General features: G+C 32.6%; 3 protein-coding genes across 3 annotated transcripts; 1 reads left to right on the top strand and 2 right to left on the bottom strand.

Moving 5' to 3' along the window:
• Window positions 1–85: 85 nt before the first annotated feature.
• LOC102585649 (uncharacterized) lies at window positions 86–1569 on the bottom strand. Its single transcript, XM_006338939.2, has 3 exons — window positions 1366–1569; window positions 577–903; window positions 86–484 (listed from the first exon to the last, which is right to left on the bottom strand). The coding sequence occupies exons 1-3, from the start codon at window positions 1436–1438 to the stop codon at window positions 324–326; spliced, it is 561 nt and encodes a 186-aa protein (XP_006339001.1). The 5' UTR covers window positions 1439–1569; the 3' UTR covers window positions 86–323.
• A 5018-nt stretch (window positions 1570–6587) lies between these two features.
• LOC102585315 (tubulin beta-8 chain) lies at window positions 6588–8511 on the bottom strand. Its single transcript, XM_006338938.1, has 3 exons — window positions 7921–8511; window positions 7557–7826; window positions 6588–7453 (listed from the first exon to the last, which is right to left on the bottom strand). The coding sequence occupies exons 1-3, from the start codon at window positions 8312–8314 to the stop codon at window positions 6774–6776; spliced, it is 1344 nt and encodes a 447-aa protein (XP_006339000.1). The 5' UTR covers window positions 8315–8511; the 3' UTR covers window positions 6588–6773.
• Window positions 8512–12409: 3898 nt separating this feature from the next.
• Window positions 12410–13355, top strand: LOC102584988 (uncharacterized). Its single transcript, XM_006338937.2, has one exon. The coding sequence runs from the start codon at window positions 12594–12596 to the stop codon at window positions 13191–13193; it is 600 nt and encodes a 199-aa protein (XP_006338999.1). The 5' UTR covers window positions 12410–12593; the 3' UTR covers window positions 13194–13355.
• The last annotated feature ends 951 nt before the right edge of the window (window positions 13356–14306 follow it).

Genomic DNA, 14306 nt, shown 5'->3' with positions numbered 1-14306 from the left:
ACTGGATATAATATATCTGAAAAAAATTAGCCCCATATACATGAGATACATATATGTATAACTAAATTGAAAAATAAGAGACATGTAAAGAAAGAAAAACATTTTATTAAAGTCTCAGCAGAAGAAAAACTGGTAAACAGATTCTCTCACAAGAACAATTTCGTATAAATCCTATGTAAAAATAAATCAACAATGGGATCAAAATCCCATTTCTTACTATACTACAATCTTAATAATATAAGAACAAATTCTCCTCTCCCTTTTCATAAACAAATTCCCAAGGAAAATAATTTTTAGAATATAGTATACATAATATACATAAATTAGAAAGAAGCAGGGGAAATATCAGGAGCACCAACAATAATATCTTCAGAAGCAATAGGGGCAGAAGCATCAGTAGCAGCAGCTCCACTGCTCAATAACTCAATCATTGCGCGGTGTGGGCTGCTCCTCTGTTTGCTGCACAAATCTGGCAAATATACTCCTGCAAATTTCAATTGAAAAAAGTAACGTTAATGAAAACAGAAAGAAAAATTGTGTGTATAATCATTTAAATAAACAAATCATATTATTTACCTTCTCCAGCAGCCAAGTTGAAGTAAAGATCAACAACGTTGGGGCAATTGCGATAACAAGAAGGGGAACAGAGTTTTGCAGTAAATTGAGGTTCAAGTAAAGAATCAGAAGAAATGCCAACAGAGTTTCTGTCAACACCACATGAGTTAATACATTCATCTGTTTCAATATACTCTGCTATGTTTGCAACAATAACTTCTGATGTCTTGCATTGATATTCCAATTTTCCATCTTCATTTGCTGAATTCTCTAATAAACATCTCTTTCCGGATGATGAGATTGAAAATGAACAAATATTTATTGGCAAGTTTTCACATGTGATTTCCCCTGTAACAAGATTTTGATATGTTATATATAATCGTAACAAAGAAAAACAAGTTAACTTGGTAATAGTTGGGTGGGTTAGATTATGATTCATTGTTTAACCCATCTGGCCCAGCTTATTTCAGCTCAAGTAACTTTTGAACGAGTTATAAGTTCACCTATTTGTTAGCTCAATCCATTTTTACTTGCTCATTTGACACTTCTGCATAATATACCTATCGATTGAAGGGAAATCTTGCATGATGATAAGAGTTGTTGTTTCGCGATCAGGTCATGAATTTAAACTTTGGAAATAGTCTTTTCAAAAGAGAAAATGCAAGATAACACTACGTAAAATAGACTCAATGTGATTTTGAATGTTTGGAGCTTTGTGCATTGAAATTCCCTGATACATGTTAATTCATATTAATAACGAGCATGATATATATGATCAAAATTACGAAAATAAATTTAATATGAACATACCTAATGCGACTTGGAGGAAAAGGGTGGAAGCAAAGAAAAGAACAATGGAAGAGTGTTTCATGGATAAAGCCATTTTTCTTCTTTCTTTGTTTTTTTGGTTATTAAGAATGTGTTTTTGCAAGGATTTATGTTGTAATTGAGAAATGTTGTAAGAAGAAATGAAGTTTAATTAGTAATTGTGTTTTGTAATATGAGAGGGGTTTCTTGAATATATATATATATAGGGAAAATATGACAATGAGAAACCAAAGATGACATGCGGTCACACGTTTACTTTTTATGTTTGGTCGTTCCTTTTTTATTTTTTTATTTTTGGGTAAGTGGTGTATTTGTATTGCTATTTGTTTTTGTTTATGAATTTTGAAAATTCAAGGGCGGAGCTACGGAGATGAAAAGAGATTCAATTTAACCTCTTCGTCTACAAATTATATTATGCGAATTGTGCAAAAACAAGAAGTTGAATTTACTTGACATGCAATTTAAAGTTTTTTCTTTTATATAAAAATTCTGATTTCAGCGTGAATTATATGTTAATGCAATATGAAGGGATTGTTCATGACTGTTAGCTCAAAAGGTCAAGGTCCTTGTGTAAACATAGTGGAGCCCACGCGTTTGCTAAACTATTTTTTTATTTAATTTTCTCTCTTTTTCTTCTTTGCCAATTAAAAAAAAATTATTTGTTTGATTCTTTTAGTAAGTTTAGTCGTGCCTTGTAATTGACGACTAAAAACACACACGTCTTTTTTTATGTCTGCTTGTTGAAGGTTTCAAACTCTTTATATCTTTCTACGAAAATCAAGAACTTGTTGTGTTTGTTATTTGCCCATTACTCTAAGATTTCACCTTTTAATCAGCTAATTAACTTGAACTTGTATTAAAGAATTTAGAGAAATGTTTGGTTAAGTTTATGAGTCAGTCAAATTAGTTTATAAGCACCTTTTAGTCAGGGTAAAGGTTGTAAGTTGAGCACCTCAAATTTAGAATTATAGAACTATAGTATTATAATATCGATATGTGTCTTTCAAAGATATTTCAATCATTTTAACATGAACAATATTTATCGACACTTTTATTTTACCAAATACATTAAATTTATTTCCAATTGCATCGCTTTTGTCGAAACACACAATTAGTATTTTTTTTTTAATAAAATTAACTTCAACAATTAAAAATATAACTTTTTTTTAACATTTTGATGTTCATTAGTTACATAAGGGGCGGAGGCAGCATATACTTAGGGGGTTCAACCGAACCCCCTCGGCGGAAAATATTTATTATTTATGCATGGTTAAAATTATTTTTAGGTATATATAATAGATTTGAACCCCCCCCCCCCCCCCCCCCCTTTCGTGTGTGTCTTCCATAGCAAATTGAACTATTACAAGATATTAAAGCTTCAACATTTAGATGTTTCTACGAAAATCAACTACTCCCAAAAATGAAAAGGTTTGTTATTTAGAGTGTAGCAAAGGGGTTCCCCTCGACAATAAATTACAATGAATAAATAAAAGTGTTTACTTGCAATTAACGTTCCATTCACAATACGCAGCATAATTAATTGATTGTCAAATCATTACTGGTTGAATTGGAAATATGAAGCCATAAATAATAGTGGACGTAGCGTGTAGTTGACGATGAGCGGTAAACGGTAGGACACTTGCAATTTTCTGTTAAAAAATTCCACATTTTGGCCTACGTTTAGAATCTTCTATTTGGTTTTGTTTTGACAAGTCAATCAGACTAGACCCAACCCATGCCACATTTTGCCAACTTTTTAATTAATTTAATTTGTTATAAGGTTTGGCCCCAGGGGCGGACCCACGTGGTCTTAGGGGTTCACCCGAATCCCTCGACAAAAAATTACACTGTATATATAAAGTAAATTTTCTGTATTTCTGTAGATATATATATATTTTGAACCCCTTAAATAGCAAAGAGAAGTTAATGGTGCAGTGACAAGTTCCCCAGAAATTAAGTTGTGCATCACTAGCTCGAATCTTAGTGAAAGTATTTTGTTTTTTTCTTTTTCAGTTTCAGTTTTTTTTGTTTTTTTTTTTTTTAATTTTCAGTTCTGTTTTTCATTTTTTTAAGTGTTTATTTTTTTACTTTAAAAAACGTGCTAAAAGTGTGGTTTTAAACCCAACAAAATTCAAGGTTCCCATTTCTAAAGGCTTATTTACAGGTTTATACTTTTATTTTTCGAACCCCCTGAACAAAAATCTTGAGTCCGCCACTGTAATTGGCCCCTTCCCAAACACACTGGCTGTGTTCTTTAGCAAAAATAATATAAGGGTTTTTTTTTAAAAAAAACTTATTTTATTTTATGGTATTTGATAAATAAGTAAAAGGATATAACACTTTAGTGTAATATAGAAGAAACTAAAAGCAAGTTGATTGTACGTGGAAGAAAGTGGTCCATTAGTAAGAATAGTCTTGCACTGGTGCCCAGCCCATCTCATGATTTCCCTAAACCTGTTCATGGACCAATGAAACATACAACTTTATTTTCATCAATTTATGGGGATAAATGATTGCTTAGTAAGTTAGTATTGGAAACTGTTAGGCCCAATCACATTATTGCTTCAAAAAGAATACTAAAACTGGAGTACTATGGACTACTCTCAACATGTTTTGAGACAATCTTACAAGTGCAACAATATCATCATCTCTGGCAGTCATCTAGCCAAATTAAACGTAAACACAGTAACAGCAGAAAGGTATAAACAGAGCATAATAGCTACACAGAATTAACCACCAACAGATAATATCACAACATTGAAAGTAGTCTTCCATAGCAAATTGAACTATTACAAGATATTAAAGCTTCAACATTTAGATGTTTCTACGAAAATCAACTACTCCCAAAAATGAAAAGGTTTGTTATTTAGAGTGTAGCAAAGGGGTTCCCCTCGACAATAAATTACAATGAATAAATAAAAGTGTTTACTTGCAATTAACGTTCCATTCACAATACGCAGCATAATTAATTGATTGTCAAATCATTACTGGTTGAATTGGAAATATGAAGCCATAAATAATAGTGGACGTAGCGTGTAGTTGACGATGAGCGGTAAACGGTAGGACACTTGCAATTTTCTGTTAAAAAATTCCACATTTTGGCCTACGTTTTAGAAGCTTCTATTTGGTTTGTTATGACCCACTAGACCAACCCATGCCACATTTTGCCTTACTATGCCAACTTTCTAATTAATTTACTTAGTGAGTTTGTTCTAAGGTTTGGCCCCTTCCCAAACTCCCTACCCCTGGCTGTGTTCAGAGGCGTATTCAAAAATTCAAAAAGAATGGTGTATTATTATGAAAAAATATGAATTTTAGATATAAATTTTATCAATTGTAATCTTTAGGTCGTTAATACGAACCTATTAACCTTTTGAAATTATAGGTTTAATGTATGAACCATCAATTGTGTGCTATATCATCTAGTATACTATTAATTTTAAATTTTAATGCACACATTTAATTTAATTATAAAAAACTTACATTGCTAAACTTTTAAAGTATTTTTCAATGTGACACACTTGAAAATTTTGAAAGATTAAAGCAAAAATAAAAATTAATTAAAACGCCAAAATTGTTATTGATAGCCACTTGGAGAGGTGTTGCTCAATTTTAGAAAGAATAAAAATAAGATAAATATAAGATTTAAATTTCTAACCTTATTTAAAGAGGTCCACTCAATCATCATTGCATTACATGATATTTTGAATGTAGATTCACACATCTATATTCAAGCCTTTTAAAAAAAATATAATGCTAGTACTATATGTGATCTAGGAAGGAGAGCATTGAATCCACGAAACCCCCTAGATACGCCTAGGGCTGCGTTCGGTTCGGTTCGATTTTGAAGTTTATTGGTTTGGCTTATTGGTTATCGGTTTGTGGAGATGCTAAAGCGTTATAGAACCATTAAGATATTGACTTATCGATTATTGGTTTATCGGGTTTTTGATCGTTATTGGTTTAACCGTTAAGATTTGACACAAAAAAAAACATTGAAAATCACTTAGAAATAAGGTGACAAACCAAATAAACCATGCACATGAGTTCACAAGTTACATCTTGCTCAAAAGCAGACACTTTCACATAGTAGAATAACCAAGTGTTTGAGACAACCAAACCAAACTCTAAGTCAAGGACTTTATATACAAAATGGTATAAATATAATTATCTAATTTACTATCGGGTTATCGGTTAACCCGTTAAAGAAAAAACCTCAAACCGTTAAGAACTGATAACTTGATAACAAAAAAAAAATCAAAACCGTTATCAAAACCGCTAAACCAATAACCCAATATTAATAAACCAATAAAAAAAATTATATTCAAATTATCGGTTTCGGTTTGATTTTGAACCCTCCTAGATACGCCCCTAACTGTGTTTTGTAGGAATATATAAGGTCCGCTTTTTACTTATATTGAAGAAAGCAGTCCATTATTAAGAATACTCTTGCACTGGTGCCCAGCCCAACTCATGATTTCCCTAAGCCTGTTCTGAATCAATCAAACATACAACTCTTTTTTTTTCATTTTCCTATTTGGAATAAATGATTGTTTGTATAGTATTGGAAATTATCTACCATAACTCACTTTTGTATATTATACTAGAGCAATAATATCTCTCAAATTTTGGGTGAGTATATCCCACAAAATCACTGTGTAGCTTCAAAAAGAACATTAAAACAGGAAATCTGAAAGCCACAAATCTGGGGCTTTACGGTGTGAAAACTGCAAGTTACTAATAGAAGCCCAAAACAAAAGTTTCCGAGTCCCATTTGAAATTGCAAAGCTTTAAACACAAATGAACGGGCACTTTGATTATATGTTCCATGAAGTGGGAGAACATTACAGACTTGTAGTATTTTAAGTATTTTATTTTATTTCGTTTGAATTCGAATTTGAAACCTCATTTCATTAATCACTGGACCACTATTAGAGGCGTGTCCATCCTTATTTCCAGGATATTGATGATGATGGTTATATCAAAGATACGAATCACATGGATTATGAGTACGAATCAACATTGGTACTCTTCACTATGGAGAACTATGGACTCCTCTTAACATGTTTTGAGACAATCTTACAAGTGCAACAATATCATCATCTCTGGCGGTCATCTAGCCAAGTTAAACGATGAAACATAAACACAGTAACAGCAGACAACACTACAAAGGCATAAACAGAGCATAATAGCTATACACAGAATTAACCACCAACAGACAAGCCACATTAATATCACAACATTGAAAGTAGTCTTCCATAGCAAATTGAACTATTACAAAATATTAAAGCTTCAAGTTTTGAACTATTACATCTCAAAGCCAAAAAGAACATCAACTGGAAGTTGCGGTTTGGCTTCATCCATATTAAAGAGTTCAATTACGTTTCAATTTACTCCTCTTGAGCATCATCTTCATCCTCATAATACTCTCCCTCCTCTTCATCAGCAGTGGCATCTTGGTACTGCTGATACTCCGACACGAGATCGTTCATGTTACTTTCAGCTTCGGTAAACTCCATCTCGTCCATTCCTTCACCAGTGTACCAATGCAAGAAAGCCTTTCTCCTGAACATAGCAGTGAACTGTTCACTTACACGCCTAAACATCTCCTGAATTGATGTTGAGTTACCAATGAAGGTGGAGGCCATCTTAAGTCCAGTAGGTGGGATATCACAAACAGTTGATTTCACATTGTTAGGGATCCACTCAACAAAGTAGGATGAGTTCTTGTTCTGCACATTGAGCATTTGCTCATCGACCTCTTTCGTGCTCATTTTGCCCCTGAACATAGCTGAGGCAGTCAAGTACCTCCCGTGGCGAGGGTCAGCTGCGCACATCATGTTCTTGGCATCCCACATTTGCTGTGTAAGCTCGGGGACAGTCAAAGCTCTGTATTGCTGTGAACCACGGGAAGTCAAAGGCGCAAACCCAACCATAAAGAAATGGAGCCTTGGGAATGGAATCAAATTGACAGCCAGCTTACGGAGATCAGAGTTCAACTGCCCGGGGAAACGCAAACAACAGGTAACACCAGACATTGTTGCTGATATCAAATGATTCAAATCTCCAACTGTTCCATCAAACAATACGAAAAAACATAAATACCTTCAACAAGTAATGAACAACAACTATAAAGCAGAAACGAACAAATCAAAACGCTTAAAGGATCTTACAGCTGGGGGTGGTAAGCTTCAAGGTTCTGAAGCAAATATCATATAGAGCCTCATTGTCAAGAACCATACATTCATCAGCATTTTCAACCAATTGATGAACAGACAGAGTAGCATTGTAAGGTTCAACGACGGTGTCGGATACCTTAGGGGAAGGGAAAACCGAAAACGTAAGCATCATTCGGTCTGGGTATTCCTCTCTGATCTTAGAAATCAAAAGGGTACCCATACCAGAACCTGTTCCTCCACCCAATGAATGACAAACTTGAAACCCTAAAAACCAAAAACCACAATGAAAACACATTATACATAATCCAAAAAAACGCAGATCCATAACAACAAACCCAAAAAGAAATGAGCAACAAACCTTGAAGGCAATCACAGTTTTCAGCTTCCTTACGAACCACATCAAGAACAGAATCAATCAATTCAGCGCCTTCAGTGTAATGCCCTTTCGCCCAATTATTACCAGCACCAGATTGTCCAAACACAAAGTTATCAGGACGAAAGATCTGGCCATAAGTACCAGATCTAATACTATCCATGGTACCCGGCTCCAGATCCATAAGAACCGCCCTCGGAACAAACCTTCCACAAGTAGCTTCATTATAATAGACATTGATTCTCTCAAGCTGAAGATCAGCATCTCCGGCATATCTTCCGGTGGAATCAATGCCGTGTTCAGCACAAACAACTTCCCAAAACTTGGCACCGATTTGGTTGCCGCATTGTCCACCTTGAATATGAAGAATCTCACGCATTTTGTTGAAATTTGAGAGAATTTTTGAGAAACAGAGAGAAATGAAAGAGAATTTTGTGTGTAGGGACGGAGAAAGGGGGAGTTGAATTTATAGTGAAATTTAAATTAATTTAGGGTTTTGAGAGATATGTGGGTGGCGGAGCCGGGGCTCCGGGTAACGGTTACTAAATCAACGGTTAGATTTAATTTGACCTCTTGGACTCTGTGGAAATGAATTTGAAATTTGAAAAAATTGTGCGGTACAGCTGGATAACACAAGGATTCTTAGTTAAAAGTCCTTTTAGTTTTTTTTGGTTGGCAATAAAGGTCCTTTTAGTTTACTAAACTACGATATTATACTCTAGTTTTGAAATTTTGCTTGTACATACTAATATTTAGAGAGTTCTTTGCATTTTGCAATTTTTTGACTTGTACCTTGTCCTTTTATTTTCTACTAGTATATAGATTTCTTATACTTTGGATAAAACATTTTAAAGCTCTCACCATTGTTTATTGAAGAAATAGTTATTTTGGTTAACTATGAAATTTGTGAAAAGGATTAAAGACAAGTAAATTAAAGCCATTTAAATTAATATGCATTGGGTAAAATGTCAAGATGGTGATTTCATACAAATTTATGAGAAATTGAATAATACAAGGGAGAGGGAGAGGGGAGAAGGGGGGGCCAAGATAATGAGTAATGTAAAGCTTTTAGGGATTTTTCTCATGCCTTTTGTTCTTTGTAGAGCCTTCTTTTATAGTTAGGCCACTAAAATATAATCGTCTTCTCAACGTGAAACGACGGCACACTTGGCATTGAAAAAGGTTCTCTCATAGCACATTCCTATGTTCTGACGTTGATTAGAGATCATGAGCGTGTGACTAGAGGTTGATTAATAGGCTTCCAATGGTCATTATGATAGACTCTAGCAATTTACAAGGCAGTCTTCCTCTAGCAAAACCTCTTTTAGATGCCCAGTCATGTGTCAGTCCTATACTGGTAGGCGTTCAACACTCTTCACGATATACAAGGAATGATTTCTTCCAATTTTCTCGAGTTTTTACAAACATTACTTCGTATTCAATTTTGCCACGTCTCATCGGCTTGAATTTAATTTGGTTTTTAAATGAGTAAGGGTTTGAATTGAGTTCAAATTATCTTGTTTTCCTACTAAAGTGTGTCTCGTGTTTATTTCACAATTTTGGTAAGCAAACTTATGCTTTCATTTAAGATTCAACCTGTCCTAGGATTTAAGGATCAATATGAATCAACCTTTTTTTAGCCTGTTTTACCCAATCTTTGCAAAAACAATCTTTTTATGATATGTTTTTCGTCTATGATATGCTACCCACTCAATCTAATAGTGAAAAAATTGGAGGAAATACAAACAAGTCTTTCACTCCCAACAATGAACTTGTACAAAGAATTCAATGTTTAGTTCGTTCATAGATTTGGAAGTTGAAACGTAAAATTTGAATTTTTGAATTGTGATTCTTGGGACTTGACAAGTTGTATTCAAACGTGCATTTTACTTGAAGATAACGTAAAGCTTCTAGAGATTTTCTGATGTCTTTTTTTTCTTTGTAGAGCCTTCTTTTATAGCTAGGCCACTAAAATGAAACGATGGCACACTTGGTATTGAAAAAGGTTCTCTTATAGCACGTTCCTATGTTCTGGTGCCGATTAGAGATCATGAGTGTGCGACTCGAGGTTCAACGTTTATAGATCATGAGTGTCCAATTTATAGTGAAAAAATAGGAGGAAATACAAATAAGTCTTTCACTCCCAACAATATACTTGTAAAAAGAGTTCAACATTTAGTTCGTTATAGATGTTAAAGTTGAAACTTAAAATTTGAATTTTTGAATTGTGATTTTTGGGACTTTACAAGTTGTATTCAAACGTGCATTTTACTTGAAAAAGATGAAACTCATGTCTATTAAAAACTGGTCAATTTTTTTTAGAGATAAATTCTTAAAATGTATTAGGGGTGTACATGGCCGGGTTGGTTCGGATTTTTCAAATATCAAACCAAACCATTTGTGTTGGATTTTTAAATTTATAAATCAAACCAAACCAATAAAACTTGGGTTTTTCAACCTCGGGTTTTTTCAGGATTTTTGGATTTTTGAGTTTTTTCGGATTTTTCCGGTAAAGTATTCATACAAACATATAATTTACTTGTATTTTAAATATTTCTTTAGTTCTACAAAAATACAATTATCTAAGGTGTTTCTTAAGAAAATAAACAAAATATGATATGATTAATGACACTAAAATATCCAACAAAATAATAATAATAATAAAATCGCGTAAAACAAATATTGCAAATTAACAAGTCATAATGAAAATCACCACAAGAAAAGGGTGAATTACATGGGGATTTTCTTGGGGATTAGTATGAAAATTTGCAGGAAAATAAGTTTCTTGCGGATTTTCATATTAATCTCTAGGAAAATTCCCATGTAATTCACACTTTTCCTGTAGTGTTAATGATCATAATTTAAAAGTACTAAATCATGCTAAAATAAGTTTAATAAGTATTAGTTACAAGACTAAATATTAAAGGAAATTAAAATTAGACAAATATTCAATATTATTATTATTCTTAGTGTTGAATTGATTTTCTTTTTTGCATTAGTATTAATTTGATTTTGATTTAGGCTTTATTATAATTACAAACATCTGTGGACTATAATCTTTATTAACCCATTTAGAATTCTAAGTTTCAAATTTGAAATAATATATTAAAAAATAAAAACTATAAAAAAGTATAAGAAATATTTAAAAATTATATCAAAGTAAATATTTTTATGTATAAAATAAAATTTTAACATTATATATATAATGTCGGGTTGGTTTGGTCTCGGGTTGGTTTTTTTAGTTAAAACCAAACTAACTCAAATATAGTCGGATTTTTTTTTCCTATACCAAATCAAGTCAAACCAAACCACTAGTCGAATTTTTTTTTTAATTCAACTCGATTTACGATTTGATTCGATTTTATATACCCCTAAAATGTATAATCAAACCATAGCGAAATATTAGAAATGTCATGATAGGCTCTTTCCAATTTTTGAAATTTTCTTTTTTTATAACAAGAGAACACGTGGAGTGTACAGTTTTTTAAGCATAAAAAAAGTGGAGCTTGACATCAAAAAATAAAAATTGAAATTTCAAAAATTCAAATACAAGCTCAAAAATGAATGAACCTTATATTTGAGTTCTCATTGAATAGTCAAAAAACATATTATTCATCAAAGCCGTGTTGCATAAGACATTTCTAATGAATGCCTCAATATTGTGGACAGTCAAATAACTTTATCGTTTGATTCATATGACAAATTTGATTCAATATAAATTTTAAATAAATTGTTTTTTATAATTAGAAATATGTCATAACTCCTTAATTTTTCCTAGGAGCTATTCCTATCATTATCCCACGTCTTAAATAGGAAGTGTTAAAAGTTAAATTTATTCAAATATAAATGTCAATTTTTTCTTAGGACAAACTAATATCACATAGCTAAAATAGAGAAGCTTTTCTTTATAAAATTTTAGAATATATACAAATAGTATAGAAATTTACCGGGCGATTCAATTGAATATTTGTACTTAACTTTTGCTTATTGATTATCAATTTTTAAAAATTGACTAAACCGCAATCGAAACCTAGAAGATATCGATTGATTTGTTACTAATTTAACAATTATCGATTGAAAGAATATTTTTTCAACTTCTACATTACATATTTAAGACCATACGATGAAATAATATTTCAGTACATTCTATATATTCTTAGTTTAAGACATTCAACTATGTCTATTACTTGGTTAAATTTGTGTAAAATTAAATCCAAAATTAGATAAATAATCATTTTTTATAACAATGTCCACGCTAGCTTTTCACACACCTGAATTAATTTCAAGAAATACCGTATCACCCAACCAACAACATGTAATTCTATCCACCAAGACTAAAACATATAAGAAGAAATTAAATCTGAGACCTCGTATTGCTCGGAGTACGTATTTTCTTCCAATGCAAGCAAACAAGTAATCGTGGCAAAACTAACTCCACACAACCTATTTCTTCTTTTCCCGCTCATCAACCACCATTCATTTTGCAGCAATCGAAATTCGAAACCCCTTTCCCCAGTCCTTTTTGCCGGCTCTTCAAACTTCTACGGAAACTTCCTTTTTCTTCATTATAAGTAGCAATTCACAGCAACTTTTACTATCAACATTCTCAATTTACATTTTGCAAAGAACTAAAAAAAAATCCAGAAATTTTCTCTAAAATGGGTATTGTTTTCGGAAAGATCTGTGTTGAAACACCGAAATACGAATCAATTCAATCTACAGCAGATTACGAAATCCGCAAATACCCAGCAGCTGTTATAGCACAAGTCACATACGATCCGATCCAGTTCAAAGGCGACAAAGACGGTGGATTCAAACTACTAACCAATTACATCGGAATATTCGGTAATCCCCAAAACTCAAATCCTGAAAAAATCGCCATGACAACCCCTGTAATCACCAAATCGTCTGAGAAAATCGCGATGACTACACCGGTGGTGACTAAGAGCGATGACGGAGAGAAGAATACGGTGACTATGCAGTTTATTTTGCCGGCGACGTATACGAAAGGTGAAGAGGCACCGAAGCCGTTGGATGAGAGAGTGGTGATTGTAGAAGAAGGGGAAAGGAAGTATGGGGTGATGAAGTTTGGTGGGACTGCAAGTGATAAAATAGTGAAAGAAAAAGTGGAGAATTTGAAGAAATTGTTGGAGAGAGATGGGTGTAAGATAATTGGGGAATTTGAATTGGCTAGGTATAATCCGACATGGATATTGCCTCCATTTAAGACCAATGAAGTTAGGATTCCAGTTGAGTGAAGCTGAAACGTATTGTATATGAGCTGTATACTTTGTATATCAGACTGTATTAAGGTTGGGAGCGTGTACTATTTCATGGCCTGCTTTATAGTGTGTTATATCGAATTTATTATGTAGTTCTTGTTTATTTGCTTTTATTAATAGAGATCCAAATTCTATGCAGCTTATTTGTTTTTATTAAATTCAAAATTTATCATCTATTTTTTTTTGGTGATTTTCTAAGAAGAAACTATATAATTAGACATACTCTACTACCATATATATTATTAGTTGTACTTTTAAAACATTACGTATATTATCACTAATTAAAAGTTGTTTACCATATGTTGAGAAAGATACACCTATATACATGTATTTTTATTACAAATAGAGAGAAACGAGTGAGATGGGGAAGGAGACAAGCGAGATTTTGTTATGCATTTCAGATACATGCGAATCACACTAGATACATGTATACTGGTGCGATTCGATCTCAAACACATAGGAGAGTTGCGAACGTGATGTGAAGTGAGCGAGATTTGTTATGTATTATAGATACATGTGAATCCATTTGAATACAGTGTACCTAGAACAAATTACACATAATTTTGACCCCATGTATTCAGAAATACATGTATCTGAAAGTATATGGACGGACCAAAATTTAGTTAGATACATATATTACGAACTACAGTGTATCTAAGTAATTAACTGCTAAACTAATAAAATTTATAAGTTTCCCAATTGTTAAAAGATATACCGCAAACCCGACTTGGTTCGAATAAACACTTATGATCCAATTATCAATCATAAGCGAAAAACTTTATTATGTATCTCACTCACTCAATTATCAAATTTGATGAAAAGATTACCGGAAGATTTGAATATTTTAAAAAATTATTTTAGCACAATTATATCATTTGAAAAGATAATATGTAAATAGAGAAATTGTAGCTTAGGAAGCCTAATAACAACTACTACCTCCGTTTAAAAAAAAAGACTTTATTTTCTTTTTAGTCTGTTTCAAAAAGAAAGATCCCTTTCTTTTTTTGGCAACACTTAGGGCCCGTTTGGCCATGCGATATGGTATCATGATATGGAATCATGATATGGTATCATGATATGGAATCATGA

The sequence above is a fragment of the Solanum tuberosum genome, unplaced genomic scaffold (assembly GCF_000226075.1).
Source record: "Solanum tuberosum cultivar DM 1-3 516 R44 unplaced genomic scaffold, SolTub_3.0 scf00008, whole genome shotgun sequence".
Taxonomy (NCBI): domain Eukaryota; kingdom Viridiplantae; phylum Streptophyta; class Magnoliopsida; order Solanales; family Solanaceae; genus Solanum; species Solanum tuberosum.
The sequence above is the reverse complement of the archived record's forward strand: the minus strand, read 5'-3'. Positions and strand labels throughout refer to the sequence as shown.